A 13,002-nucleotide genomic window follows, 5' to 3' on the forward strand; every position below is an offset into this window, starting at 1 on the left:
GAGTAAATTGGATGCTTATCTTTCTGGGATCCTATGACCCCAGCTGACTTCCTGCCCTTTGGGCAGGGGGCTGGACTCGATGATCTCCCGAGATCCCTTCCAGCCCTAATGTCTATGAAATCCTTGAGCTTCCTTGGCCGGAGGCAGGAGGACAACTAGACTCGGTACAGAAAGTCAAAAAGCTTGAGGCTGAATAGATTAAATCTTTTCAGATTTTTCTAAACTGCATAGATTGAACTGATAAGCAAGTGAACTGATGTTCATTTTTCAAACAGGAAAGGCAGCCAGACCCCTGCAGGGGCCCATACCATTAGCCGGGGAGGGGGGGTGCTAGAACATGCCTCCCAGCCTGCTGGTCAGTGCAGATTGCTGGGAGCCACAAGATTCCCCTAGTCACTCCCCCGCCTCAGCCTTTGGGCTGGCTGAGGAAGAAGTGGGGGGGGGAAACCCACCCTTCTGGCCTGGCACTGGATTTTCAGATGGAAGCAGCCCAATGGATGGGAAGCCCAAACTGGGGGCTTTCCTCTGCCTGCCAGGAGTGGGGGCTGGAGCTATTTCCCCTCTGTCTCTGCGCTGGCTCGGGGGGGGAGGGGGGGGGCAGGGGAAGCCCGCACTGGGGCCTGGCTCTGCTCCTCATAGCCTGGAGCTGGAAGCAGGACTGGAGTGCCCCAGACACACTTTCCTCCTCAGTGTTTGGGTTGGAAACTGATGGCTGGGGAACTCTAGCCCTGCTCCTGGCTCCCACCCCTGCTGGGAGGCAGAGACAAGCCCCCACCACCCCTCAGCAGGGCTGGAGACTGAGGAGGAGGCTGTGGTCAGGGAATTCCAGCCATCATGATGGCTCCAGGCTCCGGGGATGGAGCTAAGCCCTTTCTCCCTGCGCCAGCCTGCATCCAGCTGGGAGTCTGTTGCTGGGCCAGGGGGGTGGGTTTTCCTGCCCAACCCTCTCCTCAGCCAGCCAGAGGGGTGCTAGTGCTCTGGCTGTGGAGCAGAGGGGTAAGGCAGACCCTGTTCTGCTGGAGCAGACAGAACAGCCCAGGGCTGCCAAGCAGCCTGGGATGCTGGGGGACTGTGAGTTAACTTGAACCAGGAAGGGACCTGGGAGAGAAGTTCCATAAACCAGTTTGATTAAAATCAGTTAAACCTGGCTGTCTTAAATAAGGTTTGGCCATTTTGAAAGTGATTTAAGTACACTGAACTTCTGTTCTGTTACAGGTTTAAACCTATTTCTGATCACTTAAACTAGTTGTGTAACTTCTATCCTTAGCCACAGGGTTTATACAGAAGTCTTCTATTTGGCTGGGCTGGACACACCTCTGTGTGTGTGTGTGTGTGTGTGTGTGTGTGTGTGTGTGTGTGTGTAAATTATAGATGCACAACGTATTTTGAAGAACTACTCTTCTAGTAGAGAGAAATAATTGTTTATTTTAAATGTTTATGCAATGTAATGTTTTTATTTTTTCTTGGGTAGTGTCCATCCTTATGAGCACATAGTAAAAAAAAAGTCATGTTTTAGGTGCTCTTGTCAAGCATGTATATTTTAAAATGAATTTTTTTTCTTTCTCTTAGAACTCAGTTGTTGGTGGATTTGTATCACATTACCTTCTGGAGAAATCCAGGATCTGCGTGCAAGGCAAGGAAGAGAGGAATTACCATATTTTTTATAGGCTTTGTGCAGGTGCTCCAGAAGATATTAGACAAAAACTGTATTTAAGCTCCCCAGATAACTTTAGGGTGAGTGAGTATGGTGTGTTTTTCCTCAAGAACTTGTCTTTTAACACATGCAATTTTTTTACACACATTTTATTCTTAATTTGTATGTTTCTTTAAAAATGTATTGTGTTGTTAATATCTTATGCTTGTTTTGTTCAAATTCTAAAAATAGATCATTATAGAATATTTCCTTAATTGTGTGTTAAAGCTCTCTGCCACTATTTCCCATTGAAAGATTTCTCATTTTTAACTCCATGCTATTCATGTTGCTGAATCTGGGTTTTGCGAAACATGTCCCACATCTGACATTTAGCCTTTCTTTAATTCCCACTGTTTTCACATACTCAATTTCCCTGATTCACCTCCATCTTCTTTAACTAGAATGAATCAGTTCAGTGCCTACAATGTCCTGCTCATCCCTGGTATGACATTTCCTGTGTCCTCCTTTCATCCTGTGTGCTCTATCTCTTGTACCCATGCCTGTCATTGTTTTTAAACTTGCACCTATCCACTTAATTCTTCCTCTAACCCCTTATTCTTGGAACTCCATTCCATTGTTTCCATCTCTGCCTTTCAGCTTCTGACTTTGACAGAGGCGTGAAGCCATTGGGCTGCAGAGGCAGTGTCAAACACTACCTGTTTAAAGAAGCCCTTCTGTCATGTTCCTCTACCTGGATCATACTGTCATGAAGGGGTTATGTATTTCTCCCATTGCTGCTGTTGCCGCCTTCTTTCCTTTCCACTCTTTCTCCACTCCTTACAACTGTATATTTCGTTACTTCACCCTCATGTTGCTATATTCCCATCTCTACCCATTGTAGTTTTAACTAATCTCTGTCATTCTCCTCATATTATTCCATATTCACTTACAGTGACTTCAGCTTTTGAGTGGAGAACCATCAGACCCCTTCATGTAACTTTCTCTTGCCCTCACCTCTCCAGCCTTGTCTCAAAACTTTAGCCTTTCTCATATCATAGAGAGGCTACATGAGACGAACTTCTCTCATGTCATCTCTAGCCTACATTTCAAGCTCAGCATGTCTAAAACAGAACTCTGGCCCCCTTCCTCTCCCCCAGTTTGTCCCACATCTCTTTTGAGGACTATGGACAGTAATGTTAAAGGCTTGAGTAATGGACAAGATAATCTAGTACTCATCTTGAACTTGGACTTCTCTCTAGGTCCTCATATCCAGGTTCTGTCCAACTCGTGCATTCTTTCTATGTAACATCTCTTATCTGTGTAGATGTATATAAAGGGCTCTTTTTCCTTTGGACTCAGTTAAGTACTTCAGAAAATCCCAAATTGGAGTCCAGTCCTGAAGCTTTTATTGATGCATGTAATCTTATGGATTTCACATTTGCAAGTTAAGATCCCAAACTAGGGACAGTTCTATTAATAATGAAGCAGATATTGTGAACTGGGCAATACATTTATATTTGATGAATAGATTGCTAACTAGTGTCCTGCAAACTCAAAAATTGACAACCTTATAGCTAATCTGTTTTATGCACAGAGAACCCAAAACTGCATTTTTCATTATAAGACTTAAAATTATCATTTTGCCCTAATCTTCAATATGTGTAATCACTGAAGTTTTTGATTATATAATGAAAACCATTACGTTCAAATTCATACTCTTCTGTATAGGAAATTACAGGCTGATAAAATAAATACACTTCTGCTCAACACCTATCCACAACTTTTCCCCCAGTAGGTCAGTTTTTTATTTTGGAAATCAAACCCTTTGGCATTCTAGAACAGGGTGATTCAACTGGCAGCCTGCAGTCTGGAGTTAATTTGCAGCCCTCAGACTCCTGCCTGACCACTGCTCCCCCCTTCCCATATCTCCAGCTTCATCAGAAGCTAGAGTCTCTGCGTTCCCCTTCTCTCTCGCCTTCAGCTTCCATTGCCTACTTCTATCCCAGAGTAGAACAGGGCAGGGCAGCACAACTACAGGAGCTGAGGGTGAGCCTGGAGTTGTGTAGGTTTGTGGTAGGGGATGGCACAGTGAAGTAGTGGAGATGGGCTCCCCATGGGACCTATGGCCTGCCCTGGTGCAGCCTGTGGGTGTGTGGCCCACAGGATGTTTGGCCTCCAGCCCTTTAGGCTAGATACAAGTGTTACACTTATCATGCATTCAGTATGTAGAAAGGGCTTTACAGCTGTAATGGAACAGGCATTCACAGCACACAACGCGCTTTAAAAATGGTGGATCCCACTCTAAGTTAACCCTGGATGGATTTGGTATCAGACTAAAGAACTTTATCAAGCACTTGTACCATATCTCATCCCAAGTCAATGTAGGTAGCATTCTCCCAGCATCCCAGGAGCTCCTCACTGGGTAGCTTGCTAGCTTTGACCAGTGCTCATCTCTTCCAAGTGAGAACCAGCCCAGCCCTACCCCACCCTGGGCTGAAACAGAGAGGAGACAGAGACAGCCTCCCCACCCTGCAATCGGGTGGGGCTGGGAGGCATGTGGCACAAAGGCTCTCTCGCCACCCCCCACAGCTGCTACTGACAGTTGCCAGCTGGCGGGAGGGGGGGCGGGGGTGGCAGGCTTCAGAGAGTAACTCCTCTGAGGGCCTCCTGGGAGGTGTATGGGAGTGCCACCACCTGCTGGCCTGGGTCATTGTGGGCAGGCTCCAAGTCTCCCCCCACCAAACAGTGAAGGTCTGTTCTGTTTGCTCCTACTTTAATTTATAGCACTTTAAGTAAAGCATGATAGTTGGAGTGCTTCCACCAGGGGCTTTTTGAACATCTGTATTAGACTTAGAAGTTAGACAACCTTGCTCTAGTGCATAGCATTGCATTTCTGTACTTAAAAGAGATTGTACTCTATATATTTTCCTTTGTTTGTTTATAATAGTTTCCCAATATTGTTTTAAACCTCAAAACATAAAATAATGTGTTTTATCAATTTATAAATATTATTTTTTTGTTTTTAATCAGATAGAACTCTGTAGAATTTACCAGTTGTTACGAAAGACAAAGATACTTAAAACATTTAATTTTATAAAATTTAAAGAAATACTGAAATGTTAAACAAAAAAGTTTGCTGTTTAATTAATTGGGTATGTTAAAATATTCAGATAATGATTAAGGAGATGGTTTAGGTGTATGCCTTTTATAATGTACCATGAGAAAGCATGGAGCCAAGAGCCAGAAACTGAGTGCATCTTGTTCCTGTCTGTAACACTGTAGTACTTGGCACTGCATAGCACTCTGCAAGCATTACATTGCACCACGCTTCACAAAATCTGTGCAAGGTAGGCAAATGCTACTATAGCAACTTTAGATAAGGAGTTAGGGCACAGACATTTTGTAACCTGCTCATGTCTCACTAAGTCTATGTAAGAACTGCATACAGATATCTTAACCCAACCACTGTGACACTGCCTTAAGCTACCTTACAAGACATACCTTGTACTTCCTTAAAATTCATTATTCACTCAACTACTCCAGACATTGCTGCCAGATTTGGTACAAAGTTATGGCCTATCTCCTCTCACACATGGTGCTTGGGGAGCAGCATGTGTGAGAAATCAGTAGCTTTTTAATCTGTGAGAAACATCACCCATGGGATTCTCTAAAATTTGGCAGCTGTGTGGTTTGTTTTGTTTTGCAGCATCGAGGATAATACTTGCCAAACTCCAAAATAGTGCTGTCAGGCTGAATTATGTAGATTTTTACATCACTTACACAATATAATGTGTTACAAAGTTATTTACTCCACTGAGCTGCAGGGAATATTAGAGGTCTGTATTACAAATGGGAGAGGAAATGCACATATCTAATGCCTAGGATAACACTTTCATGAAGTTCCAAGCTTGGTTTAAGAAAGTCCAGGGGAAAAAAAAGAAATGTAACTTGGAGTGAGGTTATGGATTGGTAGAAAAAAGGAGCAGGGCTTGTTGTAATTTACTGCCTGTACAAATGTATGTGCTATTTTTGCCCTTTATTTGGAGCTTCATTTCCCTCATTTTACGTAGAGTGGATTATTGAGAAAGCATCAGCTACAGTGTTGTAGTTAAAATTGTATTCAAAGGCGAGTGTACTTAATGACATAAAGCATTTTTATACATTTGTGCCACAGTGTGGGTACTTTTAAAAGTGCCTGGTGCGGCGGTACATGTATTTGTATAAATGGCGAAATGCACGCCAGTGCTGAGAAAATGGCATGCTTTTGAACTAAAACACATTGAAGGTTTTTAGTTCAATAGTGCACTGCCACCATTTTTCATCACTGATTTGAATTTTGCCATTTATACAACCGCATTTGATGTAGTGCTGGGTGCGTCAGCTCACGTGCAGAACAGACTCGATTTAATCGAGTCTGATCCAAGACGCCAGATCTCTGGAGCATCGGAGCAGACAATGTATGTGTATAAATGCCCAAATTGTTTATTTAGCCTTTTTTTTTTTTTTTTTTTGACAAAGCATCACTTTGTTTTGGCATGGAGATAACTTGAAGAGATTTCTGACATATTTTAAGGTTTTGTTTTTTTTTTTTGAAGGGCTGGCTGCTTACAAACTGAAATTATTTGAGAACAGATTAGTAGTCATTTAGTGTATTTTATAGGTTCTTAATATTCGACCAACATATTTTGGCACTGAAACGTTGAAGTACTAATACTGTCAAACAGATGCTTTTCCTATAAAGTAGCAATGTTTACCTTTTGCCATGTAGTTTTATAAAGATTTCCTTATAGCTTAATAGATTCCTTTAATTTTTTTCCTGATGCTTGTTACTAAATGCTGCAGTTAATAATGTGATGATAACATATTTTCTTGTCATAAAAATATTCTTTATAAAGCTGTACATCTGACCTAACGTTCCAGGTAATAGATCAGTGCCTTCTCATTTCATTGACAAGAAGCTATATCTGCTAGAGCTAACTGAGGTTCAGTAAGAAGTATCTTCTCCTAGCTCTTTAATTCTATGAGTATAAATAACATGCAGTTGTGAAGGAAGCAATAATGAATACTTTATGAAATCTGATAGGGGTCATGAGTCTGTCATGCTACAAGGAGAAGATGTAAAGAGAATCTAGGAAAATACAATTTGCTATAATGAGACTGTATGCTAAATATTAAATGTTTTCTCCTAGCTTTTTTACCTGTACCTATAATATGACACACTTTTTTTTTACTTTATTATGATAGTATTTAAATCGTGGCTGCACCAGATACTTTGCTACCAAAGAATCAGACAAGCAAATTTTGCAAAATCGCAAAAGTCCTGAGGTATGGTATATATTTTACACTTTTGCTATTTTAGATTATTATTTAATGCAGATAGTTATAAAAAATATAGATCATATTTATATTGACTGAATGATGCATTCATTTTATACCTCTTAGTTTGTAGGTTTAAAGGTAAAATGCCAACATTTAGAGCTCTAGTTTTGGAGAGCAAATAGTACTATTTGATCAAGTTCAACACATTATTCTTTTAAAAAAATTAAATCTTTCCCGTAAATTGTGTTTACTTCTGTCCCAGACCCCCTCCCAGCTCAAGTTAACTCATTCCCCAGCATCCCCAGAGCTTTTCAACCCTGGGCTGTGCAGTCTGCTCAGTGGAGCAAGGTTGGCCCAGTCCCTCTACTCCCTGGCCACAGCACTATCACCACTGCGGCTGGCTGAGAAGGTGGTGGGGAGAGGCTTTGGACCCCAGCTGGGGTCTGCCTGTTGGGGGAGGGGTAGCACCCCTGCTCCCAGGCTTTTGTCCCACTCCCTGCTCGAGCAGGGATTGTGGCCAGGCCCTGGCCCAGGCCGATGCACTGAGGCAGAAGCAGGGAGGGAGAATTTAAATCCTCTCCCTGGCCTGCAGGGGACCCTAGTCAGAGTCTGCCTGGCTGTGGGGAGGCAACCCCTCTTAGGCTTTTCCCTGCTTGAGTGAAGAGCAAGGGGTGTGACTGGATCCCAGTCTGGCCCCACAGGCTGAGGTGGGGAAGGTGTTAAACCCCCTACCTGATCCACACCAGATCCCAGCTGGGGTCTGCCTAGCCTGGCAGTTCTGCTCAGGTTTAACTCCTCCTCCCCCTTCTCTGCCTCAGCATATTGGCCTTAGGCTGAGGCCAGGCAATGCCCCCCCTCGCCCTCCCCATTCTCTACTTGAGTGGAGAGCATGGGAAAGCTTGGGAGGGATTGCCTGTGGGAGTGGGCTGAGGCCTGGCCACACCGCTTACTTGAGTGGGAAGAGCCTGGCAGGAGCTGCTTCCCAGGGCCAGTCAGACCCCAGCTGGGGTCCTATGCTGGCCAGGGAGGGGGTTTAAAACCCTCTTCCCCATTGCATCAGCATGCCAGCCTCGCCATGCCCTCCACTTGACTGGAGATTGGGAGAAAAGCCTAGCAGGGGCTACTCCCCTTCTCCACCCCCATGACACTGGGGGTCAGGTGGGGTTTATCCCCCCATCATAATGAGCTGGCTGGGGCCTGGCCCCCTCCATTCGAGCAGGGAGGGGAGGAAAAGCATCAGAGGGCATCTCTCCCAGCTTCCCTCCCTTCCTTTAGGCAGTGGCCGGCAGACTGGGAGGTGTGCGCTAGCGCCCCCGGAGCTTTTGGCCTGTGCCACTGCAGGCATGTGGCTGCATTTCTGGTGTCCAAAAGAGAATGTCTGTTCACTTGCTTGTTGGTTCAATCTACGCAGTTCAGACTCACCTGCAAAGATTGAGTCTGTTTTGCCTGCAGCTTTTTGGTTGTCTGTATATTAGGCTTATAGGTTGTTGGACAACACTTTGCGTTGCTTTTGCTGATGTTTAGTTATGGAACATTTGTTTAGAAAATTGTTTCTGAATTACAGTATAATTTATTTTATTGACTTTCTCTTGGCTGTGTGTGTGACATATAAAGCTTTACCTGTACTTAGCATTGCCGATCATAAATAACTGATGGTAACTGAAACCCACTTAGCATTAAAGCTGAAACTTTGACTAACAATAATTGCGTTCAACAACCATTTTATTATTATTGTTTAGTAAATATTTTTTTAACAATCTGGCTTCATATTTTGCTATATGGATTTTATTTTAATATGTCCTTCCTCAAGAGCAAATTGGACAATAATCACCTGAGGTAACTATAAGGCTAGTGTGGTAAGGCTAGTGGTACGGGTTGAAAGCCCGTATCCTTTGTTTTCATTAGGGCTGTGCGAAGCTTCGGTCACTGATTCGATTCCTCAGATATTCGGCAATCAACTCTCTAAATCCAAATTGAATCAGGAGACCCTTTAATCTCTCTGAATTGAATTGGAACCCTCTGAATTGATTCAGAGAGATTTGGAAAGATTCGATGATTCGGACATAGACATAGCTTTAAATGTTTTTTTTTCTACATACTTCAAGGTACCAGGGGGCTTGTGAATGCTGAGATGCTGGGGTGGATGGAGCGTCCCACAGGTGGGGGCGTCCCCAGTGCACTTGGGGGTAGACCCCAAAGTGGATCAGAAGCACTTCTGGGTCCACTGGGAAACATGCGGGGGACTCCTCCCCCCCATCCCCCGGCATGGCTACTGGTGCCTCCTGGGTCCCCCCGCAGCCAATCACAGAGCTGGGCGCAGCTTGGGGAGTCCCCCATGCACTTGGCAGTGGACGAGAAGTATTTCCGGACCACTTCTGGGTTCACTGCTGAGCACGCGGGGTGGAGGGGAGGGGGAGGCGAGGCGTGGTGCCCTGCGCTTCTGTGGGACCTTCCATCTGCCCCACCATTGCAGTGTTCACAAGCCATGTCTGGTACCTTGAGGTATGTAGAAAAAACATTTAAAGCTGTCAGCTGAATCAACTTGGGACAGTGATCTGAATCAACAAATCAAATCATTGTCCCCGATTCAGGCCAAATCCAAATTGAATATGGCCCAACCCTAGTTTTCATGCCATTTCTCACCACACCTATACCCAGGGGCAGATCCAGAGTGGGTTTAGTGGCATGGTCAGCCCCCATTTTGGTCCATGCTGTGGGAACAGCAGCTGAGGACTTTTATGTCCCCAACACAGGTAAGAATCTCCCCTTCCCTTCCATTCTTAGTGGCATCCTTCTGCTTCCCTCCCACACATGCCTATGACTGCCTCCTCTCCTGACTGATGTGCGTGGAAGAGGAGCTCCAGAGCCACTCCTGCCATACTTGACTTGTGCTGGGAGCCATGCTCAGCCAGGGACAGTAGTGGCAGGGTGGCAACAAGCAGGCAGGTCCCAGTGAGCTGGCCTCATCTGAGCTGGGAGAGACGAGAGGAGGTTCACTGAGCACAGAGGGGAAGGGAAGAGGTGTTAACTGCCAAGTTGGGGATGAGAATGGGATTCTTACCTGATCCATGGCTTCTGTTGCTTCTGATCTGGATCTGCCATACTAGTACCCAAAGTCATTTCAGAGTACACAATAACAAGTTAATTAAAAATGCGTGGGGGAAGAGGGGGAGGGGAGTAAGGTAAATGCTGCTGATCCATTGCCACCAAGATACAAATCATACTGGTGAAATTCTGAAATGGAAGCTGATTATCTCAGTGAATAAAATTTGTTAAAATCACTGAGTGCTGCTGGACAATTTAAAGGCTTTGATCTAGAAGACCGTAAGTCTTAGATTTTAAAACTGTCCAGTTAGTGGCCCACAGCCCAGAAAGGGTTAACTTGTAATCCTAGGGCATGTCTACACATGCATTTGGGTATACCTAAATTTAATTCGCGCTCGCTTAATGTGCATTAAGGTGACTTAGGCTTGTGTCCACACGTGCACACATTAAAGCACATGAATGCTGTGGATGCATACTGACGGACAGAAGTTAGTCCCAAGTCAGTCCATACATAGTGTTAATGCGCCTTAATGCCTCTACACATGCATTAATGCCCTTTTGCAAGTATCAGATTTAGGTGCGAATAGTCTAAAATTTCCATTTTGAAGTGCATTAAGGGCACGCATATGTAGACGCGTGCCCATAATGCATCTTAAATTGGCCTAAAGCACCTTAAATTGGTGTGTGTAGTTGTGCCCCTAGATTTCTACTTGGCTGTTGGAACAAGAGAAGCCATGGCACAGGGTGATTCCTAGGTTCCTGCATGTGTGGTATAGTGGGTGACACGAGGGGATGTAGCGCAGCACCCATATGACATGAGGCTTGGGGTTCCCCTGGCTTGTGCTGGTGTGGCCTGGATGGCATGTGGCCTCCACTGGTACAGCCTGTATAGAGTTTGCCCCTCTGCTACTTAGAAGCTGGATGGCTCTGGTCTGCCTTCTGTATGGCTGTGCAGTCCATATAGGTGCAATGTATGTAGCTGCAAAATGCACTTAGTGTTCTTTAGCCAAAACTATGCAGGTCAATTTTTTCAGTTGCATTTAGATGATATAAGAAACATATGTTACTTTTGTGTGCGTTCTTGCTTTCTGTTTTTCTTAAAGCTTTTTTGAAATGCATTCCTATCTGAAATAGAATGGACAGAAAAGAAGAGTAAATTTGGGAAATGCTTATGGACTGCTAAGTATTGGAACAAATGAGATATGGTATATACCACTGTCTTGTTTAAAGAATTGTATTTCTTTTGGAATTTGAGGACAAACTATTAATTCTGGAGTAATAGTAAAATGGAAGTTTTTGTATTCTACTAGTTGATCTATGTATACACAACATGATGCAGTGCTGAGCAGAGATACTTGATTTATGGAACACTGTAGGCTTAAGTCTGGCATTTGCCTGTGCTCAGCAAACAAACAAACTGTCTATCTAAACTATCCAGTTCTTTTTAGACAGGTAGCAGTCTTTGCTGTGTCACCTATGAAAGCTTACTTATACTGTGTATTTTAATGGAAGAAGCTATAAAGTGAATTAATGTTTAAATTATTTTTGTCTTTTACTTATCAGGAAGATGAGGTGATCATTTTGCATAATTAGAATAGTTTAATTTCTTGATGTGTCTAAATCCTGTGTGAAGTATATTTTAAGATGCATGTCCTATTTTGAGATGAGAATGGTGTTTGCTTATATGACACTTAACTAGGCTTCTTTTTTTAAAGTGAATGATTAATTATTTTTAACCTGAAGCATTTTTAAGTGCAGTTGTGTAAGATTAAAAAATCACTTATTGCATGTTTAGTTTTATTCTGTTGACTGCATGTGGTGGTTGTCTTTCTTTCCTTTAAGAATATAGTTAAGTGTAGAGGTGCACCGATACATTGGTCCAATATCAGATTGGCTCTGATATAAAGAAAATGTATGGTATTGGAAGTTGGTCATATTAGGCTGATAAATGGCCCATGCATGTGCACAGCTGCAGCGCAGCACAGGTGGTGAGGAGCACAGCCTGGCAGCTTGAAGAGCTGCCTCCAGCTGGTACGTCTGGTATGGTGGAAGGGGAGGGGGAGGGAAGGGGCATGGGGGGGTGCAGATCAAGGTCCCCATGGTGAGGAAGGGTGTGGGGCTGGGGCTGGGCCAAGCAGTGCCCAGCTGAGGCAGAGCAGGTGCAGCATGGACCCACAGCTCATCTGTGGGGTGCAGGGAGGAAGGGAGTGGCTCCTGCTGCTGCGCACCACTCGGCTGGGAGCTGCTCATCTGTCGGTTCCAGCTCATATGGCACTTACCTGCTCATCAGGTGGCTCCTGCTGCTGCTCCCACCGCTCATCTGTGAGGGCAGGGGGAGGCGTGTCCTCCTGGATCTGTGTGGGGTGGGCTAGGGCCAGGGCTGTGGCAAGCTCTTCTTGGCAGGGCGTGACTGCACTGGGAAGGAGCTATGGTGAATTTGTGGCTGCAGAAGCCCTGCCTTAGCCCCTTCCTAGCTTAGCCTCACCCTACCAGGAAGAGCTTGGCATAGCCCTGGCCCACCTGGCACAGATCCAGCGGTATAGGGTCCCCCCCCTCCCCCCTGGATGAGTGGCAGGAGCTGCCAGATGAGCAGCCAAGCACTGGATGAGCTGCCCTTCCCTCCCTGTGCCCCCTGGACGAGCTGCCTGCAGCTCCGTGCCGCACCTGCCCCACCCCAGCTGGGCAGCACTTACCTCAGCCCCACACCCCATCACCATGGGGACCTTGATCTGCCTCCTCCCCATTCCCCTTCCCTTTCCCTTCCCCTTCCACTACTGCTGACTTACCAGCTGGAGGCAACTCTCCATGCTGCTGAGCTGGGTATTAGAAATCGGATCAGTATTGGCCGATATGCCTCCTTAAAAATCGGCTAGCAGTATCAGCCACAAAAATTTATCGGTTCACCCCTAGTTAAGCGGCTTCTTAGTGTATTGAACTTTAATCTAGGGAACTAGGAAAATAATTTAATTATAAAATAATTTTTAGTGGGTGCATGTAACTCTCAA

At 44.8% G+C, this 13,002-nt stretch overlaps 1 protein-coding gene across 1 annotated transcript in view; it reads left to right on the forward strand.

Moving 5' to 3' along the window:
* Positions 1 to 13,002, forward strand: part of MYO6 (myosin VI) — a 167,404-nt gene that overhangs the window by 69,679 nt on the left and 84,723 nt on the right. Inside the window, exons 9-10 of the mRNA XM_019538161.1 lie at positions 1,570 to 1,734; positions 6,878 to 6,958. Of these exons, the coding sequence (XP_019393706.1) occupies positions 1,570 to 1,734; positions 6,878 to 6,958 (246 nt within the window). The remainder of the gene's footprint in view (positions 1 to 1,569; positions 1,735 to 6,877; positions 6,959 to 13,002) is intronic.

Source organism: Crocodylus porosus, unplaced genomic scaffold (assembly GCF_001723895.1).
Source record: "Crocodylus porosus isolate Cpor-Errol unplaced genomic scaffold, CroPor_comp1, whole genome shotgun sequence".
In the NCBI taxonomy this organism is placed as follows: Eukaryota; Metazoa; Chordata; order Crocodylia; family Crocodylidae; genus Crocodylus; species Crocodylus porosus.